At 46.6% G+C, this 19,384-nt stretch overlaps 1 protein-coding gene across 1 annotated transcript in view; it reads right to left on the bottom strand.

The window, feature by feature from the left end:
• The window catches only part of LOC310791991 (NLR family CARD domain-containing protein 3-like), a gene marked incomplete at both ends in the record, with an annotated part of 59,442 nt that extends 41,220 nt beyond the window's left edge, over window positions 1–18,222 (bottom strand). Inside the window, 2 exons of the mRNA XM_083653672.1 lie at window positions 16,002–17,889; window positions 18,129–18,222. Coding sequence (XP_083509798.1) covers window positions 16,002–17,889; window positions 18,129–18,222 — 1,982 coding nt within the window. The remainder of the gene's footprint in view (window positions 1–16,001; window positions 17,890–18,128) is intronic.
• Window positions 18,223–19,384: the final 1,162 nt, after the last annotated feature.

The raw sequence follows: 19,384 nt of genomic DNA, 5'->3' as shown, positions 1-19,384 counted from the left end.
ATTTCTCCCCACGTGGGCTCACTCTGAAAGAAGTGAGATTCCCGCTCGCACTCTCCCCCCTCCTCTCTGGGACGTCAGTAACCACACCTACTCCGCGCTCTCTGTCCTTTCACAGGAGGGGAAGCGGTGTTTGCCTAGGCGGCCTCATTCAAAAAGAGATGACTTTTCCTCTCTCACCCGCTTTACAACAATACCAGAGGAGAGACAGTGTAGATCAGTCACCCTGTTCACATTGGTTTATGTTGAACCTTCACAGCTGCCGTAGTTACAGGAAGTGGGTCCTACGCATGCACGGTATTCAGACGTGTTACCTGTCATGAAACCTAGGCTGTGTTGCATCCTCAGTATAATAAACAAGTTAATTACAGCTTTTTGTTTTTTATTTAAATCAACTTCCAACATGGTGTCAGAAGACCTAACACTCTCACTCCCTTTCATAGTGGCCCCCGCGCACACAGCAGCAGCACGGTGGGTTGAAAGCTGCTGTTGAAACAAATGAAACATACAGACCCATACAAAGTATGCCCCTCGGGCCCTCTCAGAACGCAGCCTTCTTCTTCTGGCGTGTCTTTAGACCTGCAGCTCTGTTGAGGCAAGCCAGGCCAACGTTTCATCGTCCAGTTCCATCAGACCGCGTTCTCCATGCGGTGGCCGGTGTTTGGGGCAACTGGTGATTATATGTTCCACAGTCTGTGCAGGGGCTCCACACTCACATGAGGCACTGTCCTTGAGACCCCACCTCTTCATTGAGGCGCCGTAGCGTCCGACGCCGGTCCTTAGGCGGTTGAGGGTTGTCCACTGCTTCCGGGGCAAGTCCTGACCAGGGACGTCCAGAGATAGATACTTTATTGATCCTTTGCAGGAAATTCATGTGTCACGTAATGCAGCTACATTCAACATGTCAGGACAAAAACAGGAAAAACATGAGGACATCGAAAACATGCAGCAGGGCACACAAAAAGTACTATCAAGCACTAAGAAAAAGGTGCAGCAAATAATAATGTCAATAACACTAAAGTGCAAATTCTTGCATAAAGTGACTTACAGTATCTAGATAAAGAACAGGCACCACTGGCCAACAAGATAAAAAATATAATATAAACAACAACATCCACATCCACACACAACCACTCACAAGCACACGCGCGCGCGCGCGCGCGCGCACACACACACACACACACACACACACACACACAGCAAAAAACCTACAGTAAAAATAAAAATAATAATATATATACATATATATATACATATATATATATATATATATATATATACACCCCAGTACATTGCACAGTTATCTAAAGTGCAGAGAAGTGCATATATGCACAGCATATAAAGACATTATTTAATGTGTTGATTAAACAACCTAATAGCAGCTAACAGGAAGGACTTTCTGTAACGTTCAGTCCTGCACTTGGGTGGGATCAGCCTACGACTGAAGGTGCTCAGCTGAACCACCTCCAGGGCATGGAGTGGGTGAGCTGGATTGTTCATGATGGAGTGGAGTTTGGAGAGCATTCTCCGCTCTGCCACCTGCTGGATTTGCTCCAGCTCAGTCCCAGAGGTGGAGCTCGCCTTCCGGATGAGTTTATTGACTCTGTTCTTGTCCGCGGAGCGAGCACCCTCCCCCCAGCACACCACCCCAAAGAACAGAGCACTGGCCACCACCGACTGGTAGAAAGAACACAGTAGGGGCCTGCAGATGTTAAAAGATCTCAACCTTCTTAAAAAATACAGACGGCTTTGACCTTTCTTATACAGCGCCTCCATGTGGGCAGACCAGCCCAGCTTGTTGTCCAGCTGGACTCCAAGATACTTGTAGTTGGAGACAAGCTCCACCTCTGACCCCTGGATGTTCACAGGTACTGGTTTGGGCCTCTTCCGCCCAAAGTCCACCACCATCTCTTTGGTCTTTGAGGTGTTGAGCTGTAGATGGTTTTCTTTACACCAGACCACAAAGTCATCAATTGTGGCCCTGTACTCCCCCTCCCGCCCCCCCTCAATACATCCAACAACTGCCGAGTCGTCTGAGAATTTCTGGAGAAAACAACTGTCTGAGTTGTAACGAAAATCAGATGTATAAAGAGTAAAAAAGAAAGGGGAAAAAACAGTTCCTTGTGGAGCCCCCGTGCTGCTCATTATTTTCTCAGAGACACAGTTTTGGAGGCGCACATACTGCGGTCTACAGGTAAGGTAGTCCTTGATCCAAGAAGTAAGTGCTGGCTCCACCTGCATCCTCCTCATCTTCTCACACAGCAGCCCTGGCTGGATTGTATTGAAAGCGCTGGAAAAGTCAAAGAAAGTAATCCTCACCGTTGCATCAGAAGTGTCAAGATGTGCAAGGGCCCGACTCGTGCATGTATAGGGTCATTGATGTAGAGGTGCAGCCTGGATGGTTCTGCTGACCTCCACTGGTCCCTCCATCTCGTCCTGACCCAGGAGGCCTTGGAAGTGTCAGATGGTGTTGTGTGGAGTAGCCTGTAGGCTTGCATGGAAAAGGGGCGCCGTGACTTTAGGCGCATGCGTCGTGGTGTCTCTGTGGTGGTATTGTGAAGGAGGTGGGATGCACTGATCTGTGCCTTAAGGGAAAGGGCCAGTGTGGCTGCTTCTCGTCTGATGGTGGCTGGGGCAATACCAGCGAGTACGGGCAGCTGGTTTACCGGTGTGGCTTGTAGGCAACCAGAGACTGTCCGCAGGACGCTGTTGAGGATAACATCCAGCTTCTTCACGTGGGTGCTGCGGCACCAGACCGGGGCGCAGTACTCGGCGGCAGAGAACACCAGGGCCAGTGAGGAGATGCGCAGTGTCTTTGTTGAGGCTCCCCATGTGGTGCCGGCTAGTCATCGTATCAGCGCGGCACGGGCGGTTGTTTTTCCCTTGGCACCTTCCAGGTGTTGTTTGAATGACAGTGTTCTGTCAAGCTTCACACCGAGGTATGTGGGGGTATGTTGGTACTGTAGCCGGACGTTATCCACCATGACACTCATCTCACGGGTCGCTTCCCTGTTGTTGAGGTGGAACATTGTAGACATTGTCTTTCCCATGCTGAGCTTGAGACGCCAGTTCCTCAGGTATGAAGACAGGATGTTCATATCTTCAGTGAGGCCCTTTTCGGCTGCTTCCCAAGTTGGCTTGCTGAGTAGGATGGCCAGGTCATCTGCATAGCCATACTGCTTTGATTGAGTTGCAGGCAGGTCGTATATATAGATGTTAAACAGCATCGGAGCCCTGTGGGACGCCATATTTTTTTAAGAACGCAGCCTGCTGTGAAGAGAAATCTCCCAGGGCCAGAAATGGCTTTGGAATACAATGACAACAGGTTAAACTCTGCAATTCAAAACAACACCCTCCCATTCAAGGGCCAGTTGGAAATTATTTTTCCCAGATGGAAAGTTGGCTCTGGAGACAGAATTGTAAGATCTTCTATTAAAAGAAACGATCTCCCGAGTTCCCCTGAGGGAAGTACAGAGCGGTTTCTATTCCTGTTACCTCCTCACAACCAAGAGGTCAGGCAGTGTTCGACCGATTCTGGATCTGTCATATTTCAACAATTTCATAATAAAGTGTCAGTTCCGCATGCTGACAGTCAGACATCTGATGTCGTGCAGAAAACAACACGATTGGTTTGTGACAATAGACCTGGCGGATGCATATTTCCATATTCCAATCTGCCAGGCACACCACAAATACCTGCGCTTCTCCTCTCAGGGGGTAGCCTGTCAATACAACCGTCTCTCCTTCGGTTACGCGCTAGCCCCTCAAACCTTGTGCATGCTAGCCTTAGCCCCTCTATGAAGGAGAGATATCAGGGTCCTCCACTATCTGGATGACCTGATTCTGCTGGACAAGTCAAGAGAACAGACTGCCTTGTTGCATACGATGGAGACAGTAGAGCTCCTCCTGGGGATAAACCTCGACTCCAGGGTCATGAGAGGGAGATTATCATCAGAAAGGGTGGAAGTCCTACTCTCCCTTCTCCATCAATTTGCCCCAGGAGCCACAGTGACAGCCCTCACTGTGATGCACTTACTGGGGACAATGGCATCGAGTCACGTTGTGGTGGCGCTGGGTCTCCTTCACATGAGAAGGATACAGCGCTGGTTCAATCAAATGAAAGTAGACTCGATACGGCACAAGAGGGGTGTTCTAAGACCCCCCATCCTCTATTCTCCCAGGTCTGGAGTTTTGGGGGACCCCCAACAGACTCTCAGAGGGAGTCCCTCTGGGGAGAGTGATGTCACACGTGACAGTGTTCACACATGCTTCCCTCTCCAGATGGGAGGGATGGTGGGAACACCCCCCTCCCTGCACATAAATGCCCCGGAAGCACTTTGCCCCCCAGCTGTCAGGTTATCACGTGCTGGTCAGAACCATTGCGATATATATGAATGGAGAAAGCGTGCCTATCTCCTCCCTGTATAATCTATTGAAGCCAAAATCTTCTCAGATCAGAGAACCAGAGTCTGCACAGTAGCCCCCCCCCTCCTCTATCCCCTCTATACTTTCTTATGTAGAGCTGCTGTTTCTAGATTTGCGCAGTGCATTGTGTAGTCAATCCTCTCTAGCTCTGTAAACATGGCAAGTTCTAATATTTTTTCTCTCGCCAAAAGTAACCATGTAGATTCCCACTATGAGGTCAGTTTATCAAAATAACGCCTGTATGGAAATCAGAATTTCGTTGTCGGAGATTGCTCCTACCAGCCAGACTCCGGGGTGCTCTCTGGCACAAACCGTCACAGGGGAAAATTATTATCCAATGAACTGTTCTTTGCAGCTCTGTTGATCAGCTAATGTTTCCGTAGCATTTGATTAACGTTATGATTTAATTCATTTTGTAACAAATATTGGTTTAACAGGTGAAATCGAACTGAACCTTTGGCTACGTTGTAACTTACGTTTACTGACTGGGCAGCCCAGTGCTGGCTCTCAGTCGGGTCATTTTTCTAACTAACGTTGTCCAGCTGCCTGTCTCTTCTGTATCCTTATACAACAGCTATGAGGAGAGGAGCTTGCGAACATCCCCATAATAAAAGCACTTCCCAGAGATATCCATAATATAGGCTAAATACTCTCCTTGTGCTTTACCCCAAATAAAACCTAGTGTCTATTTGTGACAGGCTAAACCGTTACCTATTAGCTAATGGCTGGTATTGTGTAGGCCTCATTTTATACCCGGGAGTTGTAACGTGATAAAACACATTTCCTGGCATACGCAGGCAGTTGGACAACCTGGTAAGTTCTGAAAATATGTGTTGTGTTATTCCAGTTATCGTTATCGGTTGTTAGGTTATAGTAATATCAGTGGCGGCCGGCCACTAGAGGGCGCCAGGGCGCCGCCCCACCTACGCACATAAAGGAGGGCGAAATAAAACGTATACCGTAAATTCCGGACTATAAGGCGCACCAGTGTATAAGCCGCAGCAGCAAAATTGCCTGTTTGTTACATATATAAGCCGCACCGGACTATAAGCCGCGAGTGTTTTAATGTTGTTGTTTTTTTTGTTTTTTTTTATGTTTAATTACCATATGTAAGGGTTCGTGCACAGAGGGGATTGTCGGGAAAGAGATGGCTGTTTGGGGAAGCTCCCATTTATTAACATTTCAACAAAATAAATATAAAAAATAAAACAATAATAATAATAATAAAACAATCCTCAAAAGCATAAGGTGCTGTAAACCTTCAACAATAAATAAATAACAATAAATCCTTCAACAATCAAACCAGAAAAGTCATTACGGTAATCCTTGTCTTCATCTTTTAGGTGAAGGTGCAGCAAACGGCTGTAACCAGAGTCAAAGTCAAGTCACTAATCCTCGTCTTCCTCTTCTTCCTGCGTACTGAAACCACCAAAGTCCTCAACTTCAGTGTCGGAAACGAACAGGTTCAGGGTGGCTTCGTCAACCACTCTCCTCTCTCCTTCGTTGTCACTCTCAAAACCAACGAACTCCTCTTCGTCACTGTCGGTGTCGGAATCGAACAGCCTCTGAAGGCCCTCAGCTGTGGCGGCGTCATCCTCTTCATCACGCAGCAGTCCAGCCTTTCGGAACCCGTTGGTGATCGTGGATGTTTTCACACTCCTCCACGCTGTCAGGATCCACTGGCAAACTTGAGCGAAAGTTGCTTTTCGCATGCGACCAGTTTTGGTGAATGATTTATCGCCGCTCGTCATCCACGCCTCCCACTGAACGCGTAGTGCCACTTTGAACGCACGATTGACACTGATGTCAAGTGGCTGCAGATGCTTCGTTGTGCCCCCCGGAATCACAGCTGGAATTGAGTTTGTGCTCTTGATGGCTGCTTTCACGGAATCTGTTATATGAGCCCTCATGCTGTCGAGAACGAGCAGAGCTTTTTTTTGGCGAAAGAATCCTCCAGGGCGCTTGACGTAGCACTCAGCCAGCCACTCCTTCATCACACTCTCCATCATCCATCCTTTCTTGTTGACTCTGAGGCATATCTCGCTGGGAATTTTTTATTTCGGCATCGTGATCCGCTTAAAAATCACCATTGGCGGCAGCTTTACTCCAGATGCAGAGCAGGCGAGAACACAAGTGAAATTCGTTCTCTCGTGCCCAGTGGTTCTCAACGTGATCGACGATTCACCTTTCTTGTTAACAGTCCGAGTGAGTGGCAGGTCGAACGTCAAAGGCACTTCATCCATATTTATGATCTGCTCCGGTTCGATGGAATATTCCTTGATCTTCCTTTCTGTGAATTCGCCGAAGTTTGTGATTTTCTCCTGGTAGTCGGGAGGGAGTTGTTGGCACACAGTAGTTCTCGCCCTGACGGACAGTCCCTTTCGTCTCATGAATCGGAAGCACCAAGATGGGCCACCTCTGAAATGTTCAATTTTCATTTCGGTGGCGACTGTTTTGGCCTTCAGTTGGATCTGCACCGTGGAAACGCCTCGGCCGTCTGCTCTCTGGGTCAACAGCCAATCTTCAAGGGAATCTTCAAGTTCGGGCCATCTGCTTTTATGACCTCTGAAGGACTTTTTGGTCTTTTTGCACTGAGACAGTTCCTCCTGCTGCACCTTCCAACGCCTCACCATTGACTCGTTGATGCCAAGGTTACGTGCTGCTGCTCGATTTCCGTCTTTTAATGCGAGATTGACTGCTTTCAACTTGAAAGCTGCGTCGTGTGAATTTCTGCGTATCTTCCCCATGGTGAGTGAGAGAGAGTTACCGGTAGTGCACGACCCTTTGCTTCTACTGCTCCTCTTGTTGTGATTCCGGTCTGCTACTGAAATGAACTTTGAATCGGTAGGAGTAACCGGTTGATTTCCGCCAAATGATGTCAAGTCAAGTCAAATTTTATTTATATAGCACCTTTCATACACAAAGGCAATTCAAGGTGCTTTACAAAAAAATAATCGAAAAAACAAGCAGCAAAGCAATGCACATACAATGTGCTGATGAAGCTGTGTAACCTGTAAAATCCATCGATTTTGGAGGTCACCGAGTGGCCGTTTGCTTACCGTAATTACCATATGTAAGGGTTCATGCACAGAGGGGATTGTCGGGAAAGAGATGGCTGTTTGAGGAAGCTCCCATTTACCGTATTAACATTTCAACAAAACAACATAACACAACACCACCTTTGTTTTTTTTTACAGTGCACACAGTGTCCGCGGTGTGGTGAAAAGAGGGCAAGAGAGGAAATTAAAACAGAAGTGGATTTATAGTTAGAAAGAGTGCTAAAAAAGAGAGATTTTATTTTATTATTATTTTTTTTTTGAAAAAATCCATAGATAAGCCGCACCGTTATATAAGCCGCAGGGCCAAAAAACGGGGAAAAAGCCGCGGCTTATAGTCCGGAATTTACAGGTAAATATATATATATATATATATTTTTTATGAGCGAGGTGAATATTAGATAGTGAGTAGCCTATATAATCTGCAATAAATATGTAGATTCATAATGATCTACATGTGTACTGTTTTGGGTGAATTACTTTCTGCCACGGACGCCGTCCGGGCACTTCCGGCTTCCACCAGTGCTGCAGCAGGATCTGTGTAAATTGCACATGCGCTGTTCGCTCTCAAAACAAAGAGATTCGGGGCGCTGGTATCTAGCGACCAGGTGGAGGTGGGGCCAGGTAGAGCAATGGCAATGCATTTTTGACCGACTCTCTATTTGCATGCACGAACGTGCTTTCCTCATAGGTAATGTAATGTAACTCATTCACATGCTGTGGCAAGTCCTTCTTCCAAAGTGTTTATGCCATGTGCTTTTCAAGTAAATATGGATGCTAAAGGGAAGTTTGATGTAGAGATCAGAGGGCTGCTGACCAGGTTACTGTCTATTTCTGTAATCTGCTCCGTGATTGATATGCCTACTAATCTGTTGCCCATATGATTCAGAAGGTAGGCTACTAGTAGGCGAACGTCTGTTACTACTTGCTTGATTTAGGGCTGGAGTGGATGATAATTCAATAGCCTATTATTGTTTGTTGTCTTTCAGTAGAATCATCGTGATGATATGAAGTTATTTTAATAGTGACATTTCTGCTGTCTAAATTGATGATGACAAGCAAATGTTACTTAAAAACTGATCAAATGAGGTATGGCAGGAATATTATTTCAAAATATAAGGTTTGTTTGACATCACCATTCAGTTCAATGAGATGAACACTGATTTTGTATACGTGAAACATATGATATTGATATTGATATTGATATTGCGCACGTTTCTCAAAACAATGTTCATCGATATACAGTCTGGTAGACAGATCAAGCAGTGTCTTCCTACTGTTTTACCAAGCAGTGTCTTCTCTATGTAAACTAGATCTATAAGGTGAAGAGCCTCTCCAGATGACGGCTTGAGACTGGGTGCCACAGCTGTCAATCATCCCTTTTTATACGTCAAATAACTAATTAAAAACAAACTGATCAGAAAAATGACCACTTGCACAGGCATTAGCATGAGAAGAACTATCTAAAACGATACAAACCACCTTTGGGAAAAGATTATCTAACGTGTACTGTGATTGTTTAGTTTGTCTATTTCCCCATCCACTAACATGGGGAGGCGGGCCTTGTGACCTATACTGGATACAGCCGCCAGAGCGGCGATCTAACATGCAGCGGCTTCACTGAACGGGACCAGGTCCTCAGTCCATCTATTATATCTTGATGGTCAGAACAGACAGCACAACCGCAGCGGCGTACATCAACCGCCAGGGGGAGACACACTCTGCCACACTCATGGAAATAGCAAGGGATTTGCTGATGTGTTCACAAACACAGCTGCTCTCCCTCAAAGCTCTTTTTATTCCAGGGGTGGAAAATCAAGCCACAGACCTTATGTCACGTGGTGGTCCTCGTCCAGGAGAATGGAAGTTGCTACCTGATCTAGTGCAAGGAGCAGGGCAGAGGTGGACCTCTTTGCAAGCAAAGAAAATGTCCAATGTCCTCTGTGGTTCTCCCTGAACACATGAGACAAACCCCCTCTAGGGGTAGACGCGTTCTCCCATCAGCCCTGGCCCAAGTCCCTCCTGTATGTCTTCCCTCCTGTCCCTGTGATTTCACATCTCCTAACACAGGTTCAGGAGGACGGCCTATCTTTGATACTGGGAGCACCAGAACGCATGAATGCTTCGTAGTTCCCAACTATGATCCAACTCCTGAGAGGCAGACCGTGGTGGCTGCTGAACGGGAGCGTTTGACAAGGCTAGGCATGTCACCAAATGTGTTATGCAGGGCCTGAATTTGGGCATGGGATTGCAGGATTCATACATATTTTTATTGAATTCCTGCACATTTTGAATTGATAAAGGGGGAATAATCCTGCATTTGATGCGTGAACCCATTTATGTTGGTGCAGAACGTTACTTTGCATTCAAACGACTGGTGGATGCGTTAGATGGTTACACGACCCGCGGACCAAATTTCACTTCCGTCATAGCACGCTCACTCTGTTCTCTCTCGACACTACTCTCTAGTGTAACAACGTTAAAAACTCTCTCGTAACGGACAAGCCCGTCTCTCTCGTAACGGACAAGCCCGTCTTTTATTGTCACACAAACACCACAATACATGCATGCGGCCACAACACACTCATGCTGACGGTGGCCGGTGAAAAGTGTCCTCTGCATTTAACCCATCCAGGTATGTCCTTTCCTCCGGGGGGCAGGCAAGGAGCAGTGGTCGCTTTCTCGTACAGCGCCCGGGGACCAACTTCGGATGTTGTCGTCACTGGTCGGATAGTCTCGCTAGCCAGCCTCTCTTCCTTTCCGTCAGAGAGTCTGGCGTCGCAGGTTTCCATTGTGGGATTGCGAAAAAAATGCTCTGTTTGGGTTAACCAATCAGCCTCGTCTTGGGCGGTGCTTAGCGTTAGTGCCCTTGGAAAATAGTTTCGGGGTGGAACTTGTGCCGAGCAGGCCTTCTTTATTGCACAATCCAAATTTTCTTCAAAACTTGCCATTTTCAGCGTGTAGCAACGAGTTAGCCTGTAGCTTTCTACGCTAGCTAGCGTTCGGCGGGAGCATTACAGCGACACACATGGGAGCGGAAGCCGCTCTGATTGACATGGTCAGAGCCAATGAACAGAGCGTGACAGAGCTTGCAAGCGCGGGAGCGGATATTCTGCTGCCACCGAAACAGCCGCTCGAATGGGAGAGCAGCTTTAGAGCAGGGGCGGGCTGATCCATGTTGCCTGTTTCCACAGCGCCAGACTCTCTGACGGAAAGGAAGAGAGCCTGGCTAGCGAGACTACTGGTCGGATGACGATGACGATCTGATCTTCTGCATGTTTTTAGTGGGGGGGTTATATACGGAGGAACCCCCTGGGGGAGCACGGGGAGAACATGCAAACTCCACACAGAGAGAAAGGCCCTTACGACGAGATAACCCACCTGGGCAGTAGGCACTGAAGATATGGGGGGAAACACAACCACAGCGCCCACAGTGTCCCAGGCGAGAATCAAACTCAGGACCTTCTGACTGTGAGGCGACAGTGCTACCGACTGCGCCACCGTACCCCCGTTACTGTAATAGTAAAGTTAATCCTCCCGATGCTGAGTGCCAGTTGATTCAGAGAACGAGAATGAGGTTAACGATCCTGACACGCAGCACCTGTGCCAGGCGTGATCCTGATTGCTTTCAGCCGTGTGGAGCCGTGTTGAACGTTTGCTGATAAAAAAGCGAGCTTTCATCAACAAACCTGGACGATTTCTATTGTGAAGAACTTACAGATACAGTAGTGACTGAGAGAGAGAGAGAGAGAGAGAGAGAGAAAAAAAAAAACATGAGTGAAACATACAAGTGAGCTGCTGCATTGAGAGTAAGATGCAGCCAGAGGTGTGCAGACATTTTGGGGGCCAGGGGCGACATTACAGAAACTTCCTACATTCCAAATCCTATCCTAAATTATTGGTAACCATGGTAATTAGAGTTAGGACTTCATTTAGGAAAACACCCATTACAGAACAACAGTTCCTAAGTCAATATTCTCATCCTAATTGAAAATGGGAAAAGCGTATTACAGAAGCGTCCCAACTCCCCAAAATCTTAAAAAGCTCTCCTAACTTTAAGATGCCAGCTATGCTGTCCTAACTAATTTACGCTATTTTCAACTGGAACAACAGCCATCTTGCATCTCATTATAATTTATAGCCTATTTATAGCCTACCTACCTACGTTATGGCTGCGCTGTTATTACATTTGCAAAACCAACAAAATGTCAACAGGCGCAATTTATTTGCCGAAAGGCTCATGCGGGACCCTAATGATGTTTTGCGTTTTGATGACAGAACGTTCGTTATCGATACAGACTGCCCCGGGACATGATACTGCAGCTAGCCGAGGAGCTGAGACCTGTGTTGGAGAGACCGACTAGGCGACACGGGGCTCTGCCGGTTGTAGTACAACTTACAAATGCACTTCGTTTTTTTGCGAAGGGAGATTTTCAAACCGAAGTGGCCGACATATCCAAAATATCTCAGCCTGCTATGTCACGTAATTTAACTGAGGTAGCAACAGCCATCAGCAATTTGGCTCCTCGGTACATATAGTTTCCAAGGGGGGAGGAATGCCTGATGCGGCAGAGACAGTTTCTGCTATTTTAGCCCATTCCCTCTCTTTCACCTCCCGCGTGAGGGTGGCTGAAAACTTTCCGAAAAGCACGTCTTTAACCTTTTCTACGGCGGTCACTAAGACCTCCAACTCATCTGCCTTGAAGTTAAATGCCCTTCGTTTTTGGTCCATTGCCCCACAATCTCAAAAATGTTCGACAACAACACACATCGTTAGCCTACTAGCTAATAGCAGGTTACTAGCGCCCCTACTTCCCCCGCGAGTTGAAAAAGGAGGAGGTGTCTGTTGCTAGTGGTTGCTAGGGTAACAGACAGAAAAGTTGATAACCGATGCTGGATGAGTATTTAGGATTTCCTAACAAGACATAAGATAGGATTTAGCAAGATAAGATAGGATTCCTAAAGTTAGTTAGGATTTGCTTCTGTAATACAAAATCAGAAAAAATCCTATCCTAACTTAAGACATAAGATAGGGAGTTTCTGTAATGTGGCGCCAGGTGTATAAAGGGGGAACCCCTCTCATAATAATTTATAAAAAATAAAGTTACATACAGTCAGGCATAGATTAACACTTGAAGTGCTACTAAAAATATTTGTACACAATTTGAAATCACACAATTTACCAGTGAAATACTGTAATTTATAGATGAATTATGCATAACTCCTTTTTACTGATACTTATGCTTAAATTAACCCAGTGGCACTCATATTCTGGTTTATTTCAAGAAAAACATTTTGGCTAGTGGAAATTCTAATTGGCTGGTAACTTTAATTGGCTGGTGATCAAAAAAGTTAATTTCAAGCCCTGCAGGGAGAGCAGGTGGTGGGAGTGAATGAGAAAATGACCAAATATTGATGGTTAAGACTGAATAATAACATCACTGGCTTCAAACGACCAAAATTTTTAGCCGGCGACTAAATAAATCCCCCCAAAGTCTATAAATCCCTCCAAAATCTAATATATATATCTGAAGAACCTAAGGGGGGAATTCCCCCCTATTTTGCAAAATGAATTTCTCGCCCTGGGTACGCACCATTCAGAACGCCAGAGCCCCTTCCACTACCATGGTTTATGCAGCAAAATGGGCTGCGTTCCAAGCCTGGTGTGAGGGAAAGGGAGTGGAACCCACATCGTGTCCCCTCCCCACTATCCTCTCATATTTACAGTCCCTGGTGGACAGACATCTGGCTGCAGAAACCATAAAATGTTATGCAGCAGAAATGTTGTCATGCCATGAAGGTTTTGGTGATAGAAGAGTTTTCTCCCATAACCTTCTTAGGAGATTCTTGAGAGGTTTGAGATGCAGCAGACCTGTCGTGCGCTCACTGGCCCTCCAGTGGGACCTGCCCTTGGTACTGTGCGCCCTTGGTACTGCGCGCCCTCAGAGAGCCTCCTTTTGAGCCGATAGACAAAATATGGCTCAAAATGCTCTTATTAAAAACGGCCCTCTTATTGGCTCTCACTTCAGCCAAAAGAATGAGTGACTTGTTGCTCTGTCAGTGGCACCATCGTGTCTGTCTATCAGAGCAGATGGAGGATCAGCACCATCGTGTCTGTCTATCAGAGCAGATGAAGGATCAGCCACCTCGCTCTGTCAGTGGCACCATCATGTCGGTCTATCAGAGCAGATGGAGGATCAGCCACCGTGTTGCCAAATCCCTCCTTTATCTCCAAGTCTCTATATAGCTCCTTCAGATCAAGAACTATCTCCTTAGAGGCTTCCTGTCCTCCTCACAGAGACCCCTCTGAGGAGGCGGCACACTGCCTGTGCCCAATACGCGCTCTGACACAATATGTTTTACGTACGTCAAAAACCAGGTGGAGACAACAGCTGTTTGTCCACTAAAGAGTCCAGTCACCAGGGGCCGCCCTATCCACACAGCAGCTCTCCCATTGGTTTTGTGATGCTATCACAGACTAGGCCTATATGGCGACAGGAACTGAGCCCCCACAGGGCATCTGCACATTCCACCAGAGCCATGGCCTCCTCCATGGCCCTGTTGAGGGGTATGTCTGTGGCAGATATCTGTGCAGTGGCATCATGGGCCTCAGCTGGTCCCTTCATCCGCTTTTACCTGAGAGATGTCTCAGAGAGCTCTCTGACCCACTCAGTACTGGGAGCATGAGAAAGAAGGTAATACCTCTTTCTATGCTTCTACAAGCACTAAATAGTGCAAACCCTAAACCAAGACAAATGGTGGGGTTTTCTTAACAGGGGTCTTCTTCCTCTAAGAGGAACTTCCCCTGTCCCTCCTCCTTAAGGAAAGGTTATTATCTCCTTCTCCAGGAGACTATTTCTCTCCCTTTCCTCCCGAGTTTCCTGTAGAGAGCAAATGGTGCTTCATGGACATGAAAGGATAGGCTAGAATCTGATTCTCCCTATTATGTCTTAAATGAGTTTTCCCCTTTGAAAACCACACCTGCTCCCTGGGCCCGGCCCGTGAGGATGCTAGGTGGTCCAAAGGGGAATACCCTGCCTGGTCACCCCAGCCTCTGAAAGGGCGAAGCCAATAGAATATAAACAAAGGTTTGAAAGTAAACCATAGTTTATAGATATTGGCGCAGCCCTTTCAGATCTGGGCACACTGCTCCACAGAATAGTGAAGAAAAATGACTATTTTGGGAGCAGAACGATGTGCGCGCCCGCCTTATATACCCCACATGCAGCCCTTAAGGGGAGTGATGTGCAAGGGGGCGTGGCCATGGTTGGTGACAGCAAGTACAAACAATCTTTAGTCATAGCTGATGTGAGGGATTACTATCCAATATGCACAGCCTCTGAAAGGGCTGCACCAATATCTATAAACTATGGTTTACTTTAAAACCTTTGTTCTGCTGCTGAGTTAGACAAAGGGAGCAGCATTATGTATTCGGTTCAAGTATACAGCCAGGGGTTTCGGTTCAAGTATACATACTACTGCATGCGCTGGGACGCGTCATCAGTGATGTTAACTGGGGTCGTGGGGTGTTTCGGGTCTGTCAACATCATACACCCTCGCCCAGTAGACCCAGCCGAGGCCGATTACTACCCCGACCCGCGTCCCAGAAGCAGCCGCTCACGGATCAGCCTTCCTACTCTGTCTGCAACGTTGCCCGAGGAAGGGTTGATCACGCCCAATCCGCTGCAATAGAGTTTAGTGCTACACCGCAGTATTGTGAGACCTTCGGTGCATGGAGGTCTAAGGCCCTGTGGGGTGATTCCAGGCCGGGCACCTCCTTCGTCTCACCAGAACCTCCTGTGGCAAAAGGCAATCCTACCATGCCGTACCATGGGCAGGGAGGATGCCTCAAGGAGGCCTGTGCGCTGCACGTCATACACCTACATACACGTATTATCTTGAACACCATATGGATATTGGAATACATGATTGTATTTTCAAAATTTAACATTTTATATCGGGAGGTTATAGGGCATTGGTGATGTTGTCGTGGTTTCTTGTCAAATATTTTCAGGGCTTGTTTATGAAGAGACTCAAGCAGCTTTAGGGATGTCTTATGACCAACATGTCATACAATAGGAGAAATGAGAAAAAATAATTGTGTTTAAAAAGATCTTGGATGCCACAGTAGTGACCGAGTTTCTGATCTGTCTGAAATTGGTTAGATTATATTTCAGTGTTTGGCTGATCTTCCTTATATGCTTTTTAAAGCACAGAGTGGGATATACAATAACGTATTTAAACTCATCAACATGTTTTATTGATGAACATATACAACACAAATGTGATGTTGTATGAATATGATGGACTGGATTCAGACCCCAGGAACCCTGGTGCCATTGACATGAGTTAATGGGGATCCTTACTGTGTGTGTGTGTGTGTGTGTGTGTGTGTGTGTGTGTGTGTGTGTGAGTGAATAAATACATACATAAATAAATAAATAAATAAATAAATAAATAAATAAATTAATACATACATAAATACATAAGTCAATAATAAATAAAAAAGATACCAGGACTAACCGAGCCTTCCTGCAGTTCCTCACAGCTGGGATCAGTCTCCGCCGTCCCTCATCTGATGTGTTGTACGCCTTCAGGTCCAACATATCTAGAACCTCCTCTGACATCTGCAGCATGTAGGCCAGAGCTGAGCAGTGGATCAAAGAGAGTTTCTTCTTTGATCTGTTCTCTGACTTCATGAACAGTTGGATCTCCTGATGTACTGACTGGTCATTCATCTCCATCAAACAGTGGAAGATGTTGATGCTTCTGTCAGGAGAGATATTGATGGTGTCCATCTTCTTCAGGTTGCTGATGGCTGTCTGGATGCTTTTTGGTCTGCTGTCTGTCTGACCCAGCAGGCCTCCTAAGAGTCTCTGGCTGGACTCCAGTGAGAGGCCATGAAGGAAGCGGACAAAGAGGTCCAAGTGGCCATTTTTACTCTGCAGGGCTTTGAGCACGGCTTCCTTCAGGAAGACATGCAGGGATTGATTACTTTTATCCCTGTACACGTCCCAGTCTTTTCCCAGGAATGTCTTCAGTACTTTCTTAGCCCTGTTTGTGTAGCAGTGGAACAGGTAGACTGCAGCGAGAAACTCCTGAATGCTCAGATGAACAAAGCAGTAGACCGTCTTCTTTAAGTGCACACACTCTCTTTTGAAGATCTCTGTGCACACTCCTGAGAAGACTGATGCCTCTCTGACATCAAGACCACACTCCTCCAGGTCTTCTTGGTAGAACATGAGGTTGCCTGTCTCCAGATGTTGAAACGCCAGTCTCCCCAGCTTCAGAAGAGCTTCGTTGTCAGTCTTCGTCAGCTCCTGTTGACTCCTCTCACGTCTCTCATTATACTTCTGCTTCTTCCTCTGTGTCTGAACCAGCAGGAAGTGTGAGTACATCTGAGTCAGGGTCTTGGGCATCTCTTCTCTCTGGTCTGTAGTCAACATGTGCTCCAGAACTGTAGCAGTGATGAAGCAGAAGACTGGGATGTGGCACATGATGTGGAGGGTCCTGGATGCCTTGATGTGGGTGGTGATTGTGCTGGCCTGCTCTTTATCACTGGATCTCCTCGTGAAGTACTCCTCCTTCTGGTCATCAGTGAACCCTTGTACCTCTGTCACCCTGTCAACACATGTAGGAGGGATCTGATTGGCTGCTGCAGGTCTGGAAGTTATCCAGAGGAGAGCCAAGGGAAGCAGATTCCCCTTGATGAGGTTTGTTAACAGCACATTTACTGATGATACCTGTGTGACGACAGACACAACCATTGTGTTCTGGAAATCCATTGAAAGTCTGCTTTCATCCAGGCCGTCAAAGATGAACACAACTTTACAGACAGAGAGCTGCTCTGCTGTGACCGTCTGTAATGTTGGATGGAAAACATGGAGCAGCGTGAGAAGACTGTACGGCTCATCTTTGATCAAGTTCAGCTCCCTGAACGAAAGAGGAATCACAAGACTGACATCTTGATTTTCCAAACCCTTTGCCCAGTCCAGAGTGAACTTCTGCACTGAGAAGGTTTTTCCAATGCCAGCAATGCCCTGTGTCAGAACTACTCTGATTTTTATCTCTTTTTCTTTCCTTTGTTTCTCTTGGCCAGGTAAGGGTTTAAAGATGTCGTGGCACTTGATCGGAGCTTCATGGGTCTCCTCCATCTTGGATGCTGTCTCCTGTTTGAGTGGTTCATGGAGGCGCTTCATCTTGGACACTGTCTCCAGCTGCCACACCTCATGTTGGGTATTAACATCTTCACTTCGTCCCACTGTGATGTAGAGCAGAGTGTAGATCCTGTTGAAGGAGGTTCCAGTCCCTGCTTCAGCGGTTCCTGCTTCAGTTCCTTCTGTCACAAATCCACATCTCTTTATCAGAATGATCTTATGCTCATCTAAAACCACCTGCAGAGCACCGTCCACTGGAAGACATGAAGGAGTAAATAAGGGTTACTCAAATACTGTATAGTATCTGGTATTAATGTTATGTGTGTGTGTGTGTGTGTGTGTGTGTGTGTGTATAAACACACACACACACACACACACACACACAAACAGTGTATGTATATATGTTGCATGAGGAAGAAACATGTGTCTGTAGCAACACAAGAAGTCCTGGTTTTAGAAATGGTGACCACAGTAGATACACCCCAAGTCTTACTTTGGACGATGCTGGTTTGACTGGATGTCTGCAGTCCAGGTCCTCGTCTGTCATCACTCGTCTTCCTCTCTCTGTGGAGGTGAAGGCAATTCATTATGACACATTAGAAAAGTTTATAAATGTAGTAAAACAACTCAAAAAGGTTTTAACTATATTTTGTTGCTAGCAAGCAGCGTATGGAATTAATGGAAACTATCAGTTGTGGTGACATCTAGTGGACATAAATCACAAGTACAGGTTTGGGCAAGGAGGGCCACAGTCACATGGCCCGCAAAGGACTATGGGATATGGCCTGAGGTATTGCCATGTTCTGGCTTAGTGATTCAGTCTATCTTGTGAGCAGCGATGGAATATGTAGAGTACTAGGAAATAAGCGGCTCCAGCTACTTGCTGGGCCAAAAGAGAAGCGTCTTGTCTCTCTGTTCCTGCATCTCTTCACAGAAAGACATGTAGCATCTTTGTTGCTAACTTGATGACACAAACATAAACCTGTCAAGTGTAGTCGATCACTGAGTACACAGATCATAGTGTGTACACTACATTACTGGTGGGCGGGATGAGACAATTTGATTGACACATGATGGACGTGCTATTGATTAAAAGTAGTGTTAAAAGCTGCATCAAATTAAACAGGGTAGTGAAGCAGTATTTAATGAAAAGAAGCAGCTGCGTTTGGAAACACATTAAACTGAAATGCTGAAATTCCTTTTGAGTAAATAAATGTTGGCAAATATCGGTTATCGGCCATAACAGCAAAGTTGATATCGGTTATTGGTATCGGTCACAATTTTCATATTGATGCATCCCTAGTCTCGCTGGCCAGCCTCCCCTCCCTACCGGGAGAGGAGTCTGGCACCGCAGGTCTCCATAATGGGATTGCCATGGGCAGCGCTTAGCGGCACTGCCCACGGAAAATAGTTTCCAACAATCCAACTTGCCGTTTTCAGCATGTAGCAATGAGCTAGCATGGAGGTTTGTGCCATTAGCTGGCTAGCTACTTAGCGTTGTTGTTTTCGCTGCGGTGGCAGGGCACTATTTACAGCGACACATAGGGGGGGGGGGGGGGGGGGCGGAAGCCGCTCTGATTGACATGGTCGGAGCCAATGACAGAGCTTGTAATAAGCCGGGAGCGGACATCCGGCAGCGACTGAAACAGTCGCTCCAATGGGAGAGCAGAGTAGAGCAGGGGAGGGTTTATCCCAGTTATCCCAGACTCCTCTCCCGGTAGGGAGGGGAGGCTGGCCAGCGAGACTAAT

The sequence above is a fragment of the Poromitra crassiceps genome (genome assembly GCF_964638095.1).
Source record: "Poromitra crassiceps genome assembly, chromosome: 17".
Taxonomy (NCBI): Eukaryota; Metazoa; Chordata; class Actinopteri; order Beryciformes; family Melamphaidae; genus Poromitra; species Poromitra crassiceps.
Note: the sequence above shows the minus strand (reverse complement) of the source record. Positions and strands in the feature narration are given on the sequence as shown.